The sequence below is a fragment of the Bufo gargarizans genome, chromosome 4 (assembly GCF_014858855.1).
Source record: "Bufo gargarizans isolate SCDJY-AF-19 chromosome 4, ASM1485885v1, whole genome shotgun sequence".
Taxonomy (NCBI): Eukaryota; Metazoa; Chordata; class Amphibia; order Anura; family Bufonidae; genus Bufo; species Bufo gargarizans.
In genome coordinates, this window is record NC_058083.1 from 159,164,320 (window position 1) to 159,178,553 (window position 14,234).

The 14,234-nt window shown below is 37.2% G+C and overlaps 1 protein-coding gene across 1 annotated transcript in view; it reads left to right on the top strand.

Annotated features, from left to right (window-relative positions):
* The window catches only part of LOC122935287 (inner ear-specific collagen-like), a 114,646-nt gene extending 101,048 nt beyond the window's left edge, over positions 1 to 13,598 (top strand). Inside the window, exons 2-3 of the mRNA XM_044291051.1 lie at positions 9,740 to 10,300; positions 12,709 to 13,598. Coding sequence (XP_044146986.1) covers positions 9,740 to 10,300; positions 12,709 to 13,598 — 1,451 coding nt within the window. The remainder of the gene's footprint in view (positions 1 to 9,739; positions 10,301 to 12,708) is intronic.
* Positions 13,599 to 14,234: the final 636 nt, after the last annotated feature.

The window sequence follows — 14,234 nt, forward strand, 5'->3', positions numbered from 1 at the left end:
CAATTTTTTTGCCATTATAGGACATTGTTTGTCGACCTTCCTTGTGTGTGTAGTTTGGCTGTAGGCCAGATTTTAATAGAATATTATTAAAAGGTATATTTTAATTGGGAAGGTGTTCCAGTATATATTCAACTATTCTTCCCTTAGATTTATTTACTGCCAAGCATGTTTGTGATGTGGTAAAATAAAAAATAATATATACAGTGCTGCCCATAATTATTCATAACTTAAAGTTACTTTTATTCAACCAGCAAGTAATTTTTTGACGTGAAATGACATAGGTGTCTCCCAAAAGATAATATGACGATGTACAAGAGGTATTATGGAAAAAAATAACATTTCTCAGCTTTTATTTACATTTGAGCAAAAAATACAAGATGTTCCGCACTGTGGAAAATCTCAGAGGACGTGGTCGGAAGCCAAAAGTGACACCTGTGCTGGCCAGGAGGATAATTAGAGAGGTGAAAAAGAATCAAAGGATCACCACCAAGGCCTTCCTGGTGAATCTGGGCTCTGATGGTGGCAATGTCTCAAGGCAGACAATCCAACGGACACTGCACAATGCAGACCAAGGAGGACGCCACTTCTCCAGATAAAGCACACAAAAGCCTTTGCAAAAGCTCATGTGGACAAAGAAGAAGACTTCTGGTCTTCTGTGTTATGGTTACATGAAACAAAAATTGAATTGTTTGGTCACAATGATGTTTCCTTCATTTGGCGTAAAAAAGGAGACGCCTTCAACCCAAAGAACACCATCCCCACTGTCAAACATGGTGGTGGGAACTTAATGCTTTAGGGGTGTTTTTCAGCTAATGGACCAGGGAACCTAATCACAGTAAACGGCACCATGAAAAAAGAGCAATACATGAGGCAGTCTGCAGAGAAACTTGGCCTTGTGGACATTTCAGCATGACAATGACCCAAAACACACAGCAAAAGTGGTGAAGAAATGGTTAGCAGACAACATTAACGTTTTGGAGTGGCCCAGCCAGAGTCCAGACTTGAATCCAATTGAGAATCTGTGTAGGGAGCTAAAGATCAGGGTGATGGCAAGAAGACTCTTCAACCTTAAAGATTTGGAGCTCATTGCTAAAATTGAATGGGGAAAAATACCTGTGGAGACATGCAAAAAGCTGGTCTGCAATTATAGGAAGCGTTTGATTGCTGCAATAGTCAATAAAGGCTTTTCTATTGATCATTGGTATGAATAATTTTGGACTGGACATTTTTTGCTGAGATGTAAATAAAAGAGGCTTTTTTTCCCCACAATAATGCCTTTTGTACATCGTCGTATTATCTTTTGGGAGACACGTATGTCATTTCCCGTCAAAAAATTACTTGCTGGTTGAATAAAAGTAACTTTAAGTCAAAATTTGCCGGGGGTATGAATAATTATGGGCAGCACTGTAAATGCACTCAATACCATCATTCTGCACTCAGTACCTCATAATGACACATTGACAACAGAATATTAGAAATCTTTGTTATGCTTTTGAAAAGAATAAACTCAAATATTGCATTGACATAAGTATTCAGACCCTTTACTCAGTACTTGGTTGAAGCACCTTTAGCAGCAATTATAGCCCCCAGTCATCTTGAGTATGATGCAACAAGGCTTGCACAGCTGAATATGGGGATTTTCTATAAAAAATTTTTACAGATCCTCTCAAGCTGGGTCAGGTTGGATGGGGTTTTTCCATGGACAGCCATTTTCAAGTTTCTCCAGAGATGTTCGATTGGAGCTTTTGTTACACCTCTGTGCTCTGCACACTCCTCGTCCCCTTGATTGACATGGCTAGACATCAGCAAGCTAAGGGCATATCTGTGTTCTACAGCTGTGTCTAGCATTTACATATCATTAACACTACTTACCATATTGAGAAGAGTGGTTTTCTAGAATTAGAAAGCTAATACATATGACTAGTTTATTTATGGGCACAATATATGAATAACATTGCTAATATGTATTAGCTTTGTAAGTATATAAAAACATTAGCTGGCTATAAGCTGTCAGTCTTGTATGTAGAAATCCTAGGTTCAAGTCCTATGAGAGACTTCCAGATTTTGTTCTCCTTAACTTAACCCTTAATAAAAGGCTATAGCCTTACTATATTGAGAATATAGATTTTTTATGTTTAGAAAGCTAATACATATTTTTATTCACATGCATAATATGATTATAATGACAACAGTAATATGCATTAGCTTTCTAAACATAAAAACACTATTCTCCATATAATATGATAGCAATTCATTATGGGTTAAATGAGGGAGAAAAAAAAATATCTGAATAAAAAAATCTACAATTGTCTCCCAGACTTACCTCCAGACTACAGCCTTTTCATATTGAGTAAAGCATTTTTCCATGCTTACATAGCCAATACCTGTTACTGGTTTTGTTATAATAATATATTGTGCCTGTGAATAAACCAGTCATATGTATTAGCGCTATAAGCATAGGAATCCAGTCTTTTTATTATGATAAGGCGATAGTAAGTTGTGTATATGACATGTTAATGCTAGAAACAGCTCTAGGACCCAGCCCTGCCCTCACATGCTGTCTAGCCCTGTCAATCCAGGGGAGGGGGAATGTGCAGAGTATAGGGGTTTTATAAAAGCAGTGTTCCAAGGATTTATCCCTGCCCCCGGATGCTTCAATGTGCTCCTTTGCATATTATTAAAAGCTCAGATATCTTTGCAGCTGTTTAACATATAGACAAAAGAAAGGTATCATTTTAATTAGCATGATAAACCCTACTAGGCAGTATACTTGGTTTAATAGGGTTGATTATGTTGACAGAGACTCTTTAGGAATATCTCTGTACTTTACTTCATACAGCTTTCCCTCAACCCTGCCCAATCTATCTGCCCCAGCCACTGAAAAACACCCCCACAGCATGATGCTGCCACCACCTCGCTTCACTGTAGGGATGGTATTAGCAAGGTAATGAGTCTCAATACTTATGTCAATATAAAATGTTTATTTTTCCTTCTAAAATTCTGTTTTCATATTCTCATTATGGAGTATTGCGTATAGATTGATGGAGAAAACATCATTTTTTTTCATTTAAACACAAGACCGCAACATAACAAAATGAGAACAAAGTGAAAGGGTCTGAATACATTCTAAATGCATTGTATGTGTCTGTAATGAACACTTGCATCTTACAGCAGTTCAATATATATGTACATAGCTGCAGTATGTATTTTTGTAGTATATCAATACTATGTATGTTTACAGGATAGTAGTATTTTTTTTAATCCTTTCCTGGGATAAAAAAACACATAGGTGCACTTTTGTGCTGAACAGTCCCCATGTGATCTGAGGAACACCAGTACTGCATAGTAAATGGCAAGTGACAGTCGTGTGGTTATGTCACAGAACTTGCATTGGGACTGACAAATTTCAAGTCATGCTTCTGTCTATACAGTATATTATTAACCAATCCAGAAAGAAATATTCTTTTAAAATTGCTGAATAACTCACAGGCTCTAGAAGTGCTTATGACACTGAAGTTAGCACTCTTTTCAAACACTTTTTAAAGACCTCTCAGTGACATATTATAATCAATAACATGCTCTGTTTTCGGGGATCCCTTGACACCACTCCTCCGGTGCTTAGCAGTCTGTGTTTGTTCAGGAGAGTTACTTTGTAGTTACATTTACCGTCTCTAAGGACTGCTAGTACAATGTATCAACTTTTTTCAGCCTGAGTCAAAGACTTTGGTAAACTATAATTAAGAACGGATACCAGAATAAATGAGGGCATCGGCAAGTAAATTCTTTTTTTATTTTTAAAGTAGTTCTCATATAACAGAACATTACATAAACAGACTTTTACATAGAGTCTATTCATATCTGACGGCTGTGTTAATATAAGGAAGCAACCAATATGGACAAGACAAACAGTTTTGTAGATTATTAGGAGCACAACAACAATTTGTGCATGGGGTGAACTTGAAATGTGTACATCCTTTCTCTAAAGAAAGTCTTTTGTACAGGCTCCATTTGATTTTATGTGTTAAGTTGCTTTCTTCTAGATACAATACAGCAAGTCATGTTTATGTGCTGCAGTATGAAAGCAGAAACATACCAAGGTACAACAGGAGCACCATGCAGTGGAATGGAGGCCAAGGAGTAATATGCCCACATGCACAAGGCTTAGCAATGATTAAAAATGTAAATTCCAGCATGTTACAGAGTCTTGTGCAGCTTTTTGGTGCAGATTTCACTATGCTGAAGTAGTTGTCCATAAGAAGTGTTAAACATCATCAGAATTTCAGATTCTAGCTTTTTTATTACTCAATGGGGAGATTTATCAAGAGTGGCATTCCCATACGCCGGTCTTGATCCCACTGAATTGGAGTAAGAGGAGCCTAATTAATTAAAAGGCAAATACAGTACGTCTTAATAAATTAGTTGTATCCTTTGCACTCCATGCACCAGAAACTGAAGTCTACCTGGCACAGACTTGAGCTATAACTTACACCAGTTTCAGGCACAAGTTATAGTAAATTAGACTAACCTGATTTGTTTTTATGAGGAGGTGAGTACTGTCCCTCATAGACTCTTAATAAGTAAAGTAAGGTCCATTGACTTGGAAAGTATAGTTTGTATAGTTTGTAATTGGATTGAAAACAAACTGGTTGAAGGACCGTGTCCAGAGAGTTGTGGTCAAAGATTCCTATTCAGAATGGTCCCAGGTTATAAGTGGTGTACCCCAAGGTTCAGTGCTGGGCCCTTTATTATTTAATTTATTTATTAATGATATTGAGGATGGGATTAATAGCACCATATCTATTTTTGAAGATGACACTAAGCTGTGTAGAACTGTACGGTCTATGGAAGATGTCCACAAACTACAAGCTGACTTGAACACTCTGAGTGATTGGGCATCAACTTGGCAAATGAGGTTCAATCTGGACAAATGTAAAGTTATGCATCTTGGTAGTAATCTCTGTGCTTCATATGTCGTAGGTGATGTAACACTGGTAGAGTCAATTATAGAGAAAGATTTGGGTGTCTTTGTGGATGGTAGATTAAATTACAGCATACAATATCAATCAGCTGCTTCTAAGGCCACCAAGATATTGTCATGCATTAAACAAGTCATGGACTCGCGGGGCAGGGATGTAATACTACAACTTTACAAAGCTCTGGTGCAGCTTCATCTGGAATACGCAGTCCAGTTCTGGGCACCAGTACATAGAAAGGATGCACTGCAGCTGGAAAAAGTACAGAGGTGAGAGACTAAAATGATAAGGGGCATGGAGGGTCTTAGTTAGGAAGAAAGAAGAAAAGAATTGAATTTATTTAGTCTTGAGAAAAGACGTCTAAGGGGGGGACATGATTAACCTATACAAGTATATAAATGGGCAGTACAAAAAATACGGTGAAAAGCTGTTCCATGTAAAATGTGCAAAAAAGACAAGGGGGCACTGCCTTCGACTGAAGAAGAAAAAGTTCAGCCTCTAGAAGCGTCAAAGCTTCTTTACTGAAAGAACTGTGAATCTGTGGAATAGACTTCCTCAGGACGTGGTCACAGCAGGAACAGTGGACAGTTTCAAAAAGGGTTTAGAGGAATTCTTAAAAGTAAAAAATGCTTATGAAAACGTGTAGAAATCTGAGTCTCACTTCCTTCTGGGATTCGCGTCCCCACCTATCCCTTGGTTGAACTTGATGGACGTTTGTCTTTTTTCAACGGTATTAACTATGTAACTCTGCCCCTCCAGCTAAGCTCTGGCCCTTTTCTTGTCATAAATATTGTCACAAATATGGCATGCATAATTTTTACTACACAATAATGCTATACTAGCTTTAATGAATGTTCCCCTTGACACTACATAAAAATGTTAAACCTCCCTTTTGTTCATATTTGACAGGTCAAATATAAATAAAGGAAGATTTAAAGGGATTCGCTCAGCAATATTTTCTATATAGAGCTGTTCTTATTATCCTCTCAGTCTCCATTATCTAATTAAAAATAAACTAGTTTTACCTGTCCTTTCATTTTTGATAAAAATCGGTTTGATTTATATGCTAATTACCTTCCAAATGTGCCCAAGGGGCTGTCCCTCTGGCCGTTTGTGCCCAGCCGCGCCCCCTTATCTCTTGGCGGCGCTGGGTTACGAGATAAGGGGCACGGCTGGGTGCAAACGGCCGGAGAGCCAGCCCCTTGGGCACGTTAGGAAGGTAATTAGCATATAAATAAAACAGATTTTTATCAAAAACGAAAGAACAGGTGGGGGAGAGAAACACCACAAAACCCAAAAATATATGAAAATCCTTGTACAACCATGCATAAATAACCATGTAGTAATCCAGAAATAATAAACTGAATGGTTATACCAGATCCTGCCATAAACATTTTGTGGGGTCCAGTAACTTTATCAGAGTTTGGGTGTCTGTCTATTAACAGTCTGGCTTGACTAGGGAGGAACTGTCCCTAATAGACCCTAAAAATATCAAGAGGAAAGGTTTCTGTCAGAGCCCTGCCTACCTACACAGAGCAACCGCCCAAAAATTGGAGACCCCGTCTAGAACCTGCCCCTATATACTCGGACATTTCCCTATTTGGTCCCTAAGGCTTGCTCCCAATGTGACACATTTCTTTCTCTTGTCAATCGACTCATCAGGAAAAATAAACCCAAGGCTAAAGTAATTGCTTATCTAATATAGCAGGAAGGAATTAAAAGTGTGCTCAGTTGACTGAAAAATAAAAAGTTATAACGCTCTGAATGAGGTGATACAGAAACACATAATTTTTTAAGTGTTTTTATTGGTCAAAAGTAGTAGAACATAAAACCTTATACATATTTGGTATCACCATAATCATACTGACTTATAGAATCAAGGTAACATGTTATTCTTTGGAAACTAGTATGAAAAAATAGTTGTGAATTTTTTGTTGTCTAAAACCTGGGTGCATCTTATAGTCCAGTAAATCCTACAATCTATAAAATATATATAGTGGATTTTTTTTAGTTGCCAAAAGAAAAAGAATAATTTGCCCATTAAACATAATGATACTCTGTTCAGTATGTAAAATGTCAGCAAAATATATAGTCATTTAATATGGTTCTATAATTGATAGCTTGCAGATCACTTGTACTAGTTCCTGGAAAATTATATGCTTTCCTTTCAGTGTAACAGAGAGCATTTTCTCTACTAATGGAGGAGTATTAATAGTTCTCTAATATCAATTGTAATTACAGATCAGGGAACAGTAGATGGGTTACATTAGGGCCGATAGATCTGTACATCAGAAGTCCTGTTAAGTATTGTGATTATACTTATTGGTATGAGGCAAGTAAAGGAGCAAGAATTTCACCGCTGACTACAAATGGCCTTTGTTCATCATCCTTTATTTAATACCACTCAATCCAATGTGCAATTCTAGTAAGGAGAGAGTTGTTTCAGAAGCTCAAACATTTTCTTTCTTACAGGTAAGGCAAATGATATTTATGAGGGAGCTAAATATTGGCTGCAAAATGTCTGCAGAACATTAATGTAAAACGATAGGTAAAATAATCGAATAAATGTATATATATACCGTGTATATATATATATAGATATATATATATAGATATATAAAAAAAATATAAACTAACTTCTACCTGTTTTGACTCTTCTATGTTGTGTATTAAATTGATTACTAAACTGAGAATTGAAAACATTTTATACTAATATCATCTTCCCTTTAGATATTCTATATTACAGGAGGGAGTCTAAGTGGCATTGGCGATCACGTCAGACTCTTAGCTTAGCCGTTTCTGCTGTGGTCAGTATTTTCTGTCTCCTGCCCAGAATTATGCTAACCAGCAGGAGCCACAATGTCTGCTGCTCGAAATTATATAACATGATAAAATAAATGCTCATAAGCTTTATGATAAATAAGTAGATCCTCAAATATTGTCAAGCTATGTGGAACCAGTTTATTGTATAGTTTCTTCTTTTGCATTTACTATGTGTTTATTTAGGATAATATTTTTTTTTTTACATAACTTTAAAAAAGAAAATTCCAGGTACTTAGATATTTATAATCTTCAGTGTTGTGCATGAATATTCAAATAGCGAATTTTTATTGAGAATATCGGCACTTTGAGAATTTGCGAATATTTAGAAGAAAGTGCTATGTATTCGTTATATTGAATATTCAGCATTTTTTCCCATCTGAACACATGATTCCTCTCTGCTTCTTGCTTGTGGGCCAATGAGAAGGAAGCAATTTCAAGTTCACAACAATACTTAGTGCACCAATCAGTAATCTGTAGTCAGACCTGCTAAAATGTGAAGTTGTACGTAAAATATTCTTATCATGCCGATTAGCGCAATCGCGAATATATTGGAGCACTCTATCGGCATATAAATCTATTCTAATGTTCTGCCGTGCCAACCATTTTCTCCAGTCTCAGGAAACTTATACCAGATTGAAAAATGTAGCCAAAGTGACCCACACCTGTATTTTGTGTTACAAATTCGCATTGCGCTATTTTAACATTGCTGATTTTTTGTATTTAATAAAATAATCTCAAATTCTCTAAATTCACGAATATATGACAAATATTCTACAAAATATTTGTGAAATATCGCGAATTCGAATATAGTCCCTGCCGCTCATCACTAATAATCTTCATGAGAAGTCATTGATACCAGATTGACACCTAGCAGCCACCATAAACTATACAGTAGATGGAAGACTCTGTCTACCCTGTGGTGTGCGGTGCCAATATACTGCCGTTCAGCTCCCATTAACTTGAATAGGATCTCAGCTGCAGTATCCATCGTGGCCTCTACGCAGTAGACAACCTGGTGCCTCTGACTCAATCAACTGTATAGTTTCTGGTGCCATCAACTGCTCTTTGTTCATTTTACTCAATAAAAGCACACAGAGCTATGAGGACTGGGTATTGCGGATGTGCTAGCGGCCATCTAGCAGCCCATGTCCTCAGCTCTATACCCCAAATCCTGGTGACAGGTTCCCTTTAAAGGAAAGTCCTAATTGGTGAGAAACACCATCCCTTATGTGGTAATATGTACTGAGAGCTGATGTGGGAACTCAACATAGCGGTATAACTATGTCCAAGCAATCTACCTACATAGAAACCATAGCAAAAAGGGTTTTCCTCATAGCACAAGTACGAGTCTACATTCTATTAAATGTTTTACCTAGAAATCAATGGGCTGTGTATTGACATAAAGTATCCTGTGAACTGATATTTTGTACCACAGTTAAAATTTTCTTTGTAGCCGTTCTGCATGTTGGCTAGAAGGAGGGGGATATAAATATTATAATAAATAGAATATTATAGTTGTAGAATATTTTTATTGTATTTCTTGTAATTTTGAAATGTACTGCTTACTAGACTTACTATGATTATTATATAGTAGCTAGAGCACTTTGATAGGGTATTAGAAGCATTTGAAACTCCAACCATTTCACCCATTGATCATAATGCACTCATAAGCCGGACAGTCCAATGCAATTGGTTGGTTATAATAGCAAGAGCTCATAATAATATAGTTGATAACGGGTTTTCTACACCAAACATGTAAACTCTACGTATATATGAAAGGCATTCATTTTCTCTTTTCTTTAATACTATATAGTATTTTCACAAAATGTAGTATAATAGTATTTTACTAAAATCTGTATTGAATATTTTGCATCTATTAAACATACACTGATCATGAAGAGGAACATGTTTATCTCAATAATTCTTCTTTAACTCTTCCTTAGGCATGCTGATGTTTGTAGCAATACAAGTACTGATATGGACTACCCCAACCTTTGCCATACTGAGCCTTACAGCTAACCCAATTTTTACAATGGAGTCTCTGAATGGTACTGAAACCGAACAAGCATATACTATTCCTCTTGATCTAGTCCTTCAAAACTCTGAAACTGATCCAGTCACAGATGGTGGAACTCAAGAAAATTCCCAGAGTGCTTTACCATCAACAGTGACCCCTGTTTTAAGTGAAGCGACAGATGGAGGGGAGAGCAATAATAAACTACAGGAACTATCTACAACGAATATTGATCCCAAGCAACCAATTACTTTGGATGTATTCAATCTGGCCAACACTAATGGTCCTGTTCCTACAATTGGGAGTGCTTCTAAAGAGAACGGGGACAATAGCACCTTAATCCCATTACTAGAGCCTAACAAAGCCTATCCATTTGATGAACAGTTAGAATCTTTCTTGGAAATACCGATGGAAAATGGTACAGAAGGGAAACAGTGCTTCTGTAATATTCCTGGACAAAAGGGAGATAAAGGTGACACAGGGAATGGAGGTAATTTTACCTGTTAATGGCCTCATGTATCATGTCTCATTAGTCTATGAGAGATAAGACAAGAAGTATGTCAGAGTCATTTGATCACATGGGAATTTGCTATAGGTTAAATGTCAGGGGACACCTTACCTAGAAAACAGTTACAAGGGTGTACTATGTATTAGATTCCAGACATTAACATTGGAAACCTTAAACTGAGCTGTATGGCTCTCTTTTAGATGAAGAATTAGGTATACAATGCAGATGTAACAGGATTGAGTTTTACAAATGTAGGAAATTGGAATTTGTCTAATAGTATGTAGACAAAGTGTATTCAGTATTATCTTGATATCTGTATCAATAATGAGGAATACATGGAATATCCATGGAATATCCAATGCAGTTTGTAGACATGTAAGGAATTTAAGTGAGCTAATACAACAGTGTCAATCACAAAACCATACTTCAATACAAATTTGAGATGAGTGAATTTTTTGAAATTCGTTTAGGGTCCAATTCTAACAAATCAATTAGAAAATTTGATTTGGGTCTGCCGAATTGATTCTACTCAAATCGAAAGTGTTCCAACTAGTCTGAAGATTGGTGTATGACAATCTGATGTCTCCTAGGTAAAGATGAGCGTTTACCAAAAAATCAATTTGGCTGCTTCGTTGAATTTCACAAATAAATTAGCTTTTTTACAAATTACTTTGTCACAAAGTGGATTTCTTTGTAAGTAGCGGGCGCTATGATGAGGCGAGCATGATTTTTTTTCACTGCCGTTTCAGTAAAAAATTGATTTGTTACCATGAAGCACGAGAAAATTTGGCTTCATGGGAAATAGAAATTTCCCTAACATTCAGATTGAAGTCCACTTTGGATACTTCGATTCGCTCAACACTACTCATAGAATGTGTCGGCAGATAAGAACCATTTGGCCCATCTAGTCTGCCCAATATAATACTCCTAGGACTCATATGATGATTTTAAGAAACAGTCTGTTTAAAAACACACTGCACTGTTGGATTTATGCCACAGGTTTTTGAGATTTAAGAAAAAACGCTGATGCGATAGGATGTCCCTTGAGTGTGACCAAACTATACACTGCTATTTGCTCACTAAAATATGATTATTTGTGCACTTATTAACTGTAGAAAAATTGCAACAAATTTTTGGGAAACCGCAAAGAGCAAAATGTTATGTCCCCTGATTGCAACCAAGCTACACTTCTATTGACGTACTAAAATACATTTCTTTGCACACTTGTTAATGGTAGAAAAGTCGCAACTGCTTTTTTTAAGTACAGGCCTAATTAGATGTCCCATGAGTGCTACCAAACTATACAGGTTGCGGCAAAAAAAGTTGTAACTGATTTTTGGAAAGAAAAAGGCTCAGTTGCACAATGTATGCAACAAAATATATGCTGCTGGTGATGCTGGGAAATATGCATTTTTCCCACTTATAAACGGTAGAAGCTTTGCAACCGGTTTTTGGACAAAAAGGATGACTTGTGCAGAGAAAAAAAAGTATTGTCTCTTTTAAAGCTCATGCGTTTTGTGCAGTGAAACAAATGAAGTTATCAACAGCTCCAGCCCTGGCTACAGACACAGACTACAATAACTGCCCCTATTCCATTCTTAATGATAAAGCCTGACTTTCTACCTAGTATTAATCTAACTATATACATCTTCATCACAATCCCTACAGTGTCCCTGTAAGACCTTAAAATTGCTGACTGGTGTGTCTAATTGATGAGACAAGGATATGACAGACATGTCCTATCACATCATTGGCTAAGCTCACAATGGAGTCTATGCTTCAGGGCTAGCATAGAGCCTGGTAGACAAGCCAAAATCCTTTGCATTGTGGGCAAACCTTCTGGCCAGGAATCTGTCCAGGGTCAAGTGATTCTCCATCTTCTTCATACATGCCCTGTTTCCCTCACTGGTATACTGAATTTTAAATGTAAAATGCCAGGTACCATTTTGTGTAATTCCTCCAAAGTGAATCATCAAAACTTAGGGTTCATTTGAAAGAAGAATTTTGAGAAATTCATGACATATATAATTTATTTAATATCTATTCTCTCATCTCTAATACTAATTCATTTATTTTAACATGGCCAGCATCTGAAGTGACATGACATGACATTTTTTACTACTAGAATATTCCATTAAGTTCTTGATAATATAAAAGACCAGTGGTCTCCATCTTGTAGCTCTCCAGCTTTTGCAAAACCACAATTACCCACATATCAGGACAGCCTATGGCTGTTATGGCATGCCAGGTGTCTTAGTTTTGCAATAACTGGTGAGAAGGGGGCTATAGATTGCTGTTCCACACTCTATTGTAAGCTATCACACAAATATATTGAATTACAGCTTTGCAGTGTTCTGAGCCTGTTAAACACAAAATGTTAAATCTTATAGGTGAACCTGGTAAAGTTGGTAAAAGAGGACCTCAAGGATTGGAAGGTGCTAAGGGAAAAAAAGGCCTGCCAGGTTCTAAAGGAGAAACAGGAACTAAAGGTGATAAAGGAGATATTGGACCAAAAGGTGATTCAGGAACCAATTGTGCTGTTTGTGAAAAAGGAGAAAGAGGAGAACAAGGAGTCCCGGGTAAAGATGGTGCAGTAGTTGTGCAAGGTACCAAAGGTGAACCAGGTAATAAAGGCATAAAAGGTGATGAGGGACCTAAAGGAGACCCTGGAGAAAACGGATCAAAAGGTATAGGTGGTGTACCTGGAATTCCTGGGGAAGTTGGACCCAAAGGAGCTATGGGACCTAGAGGCCCTGCTGGACTAAATGGTGATCGAGGAATGCTGGGACCTGCTGGAACACCAGGCTACCGTGGACCTGCAGGAATACCAGGAAGGAAGGGTGATAAAGGACAGAAAGGAGCTCAGTCTGACCACGAGAACGTTGCATTTTCTGTTGGTGTCCGAGGACATAGGAATGTGTTTTTACCAGGACAGCCAATAAGATTTGACAATGTTTTCATTAATGAGAATAAACCATACAGTGTAAAGTCAGGTGTATTTGTAGCCAACATTGAAGGTGTTTACTTTTTCACATATCATATAAGTTTAACACATTCATCTCTTATGATTGGCCTGGCTCACAATGGTAAAATTGTTATACAGACACAAGTCAAGCAGTATGAGCGTAATGTTTGTCAAGCCTCTGGATCGGTTCTGCTTCATCTTAGAGAAGATGATGAGATTTGGCTTCAGGTTTTAACTAGTGCCCAAAATGAATTGATTTCTGATGAATCCGACTCACTCTTCACAGGATTTATACTGTATTCTCTTGAAGACTAGAGCTATAATTTAAGAGATTGAATGCCGTGCTTCAGCATTTTACATTTGAATTATTAAATAATGGAATACATTTCACCACTTCTGAACAGTAAAAAGATGAAAAACATTATCAAGTCTGTCATTTTATAACTTCTCAGTTAGTTGCATATGTACTAGTTTGACCCTATCATCATCACACAAGTCATGGTTACTGAGCTTGAAATCGCCCCCAAACTATCCCAATTCATCCATTTGTTTATGCAATTTTTAGTGCATTTATGTTCAGTGTTGATATTCAAAATGTTAAACCACAACCATTATATGATTAAAGGGTCTGTCCAAGTTCATTTTAAATGTGTCTCATGCCACCTATTGCTGTAAAATAATGATATACTTACCTCTCTCTCCTGCGTCTTTCTCTATGCCGCTGGTCTGATCCTCTTCCCGCTGTCTGTTTACTGATTGCATAGGTGATGTGTAGGTATACAGCACACAACCGCTGTAGCCAATCACTGTCCTCTGTGGTATACAGCATGAGATAGCTGAGAAAAGTGATTGGCTGCAGCAGTCACGTACCATATACCAGCCTGTAAACAAATAGCAGGAGGAGGACTGGATTGACGGTTCGAAGAAATGTGCAGGAGAAAGAGCTGAGTA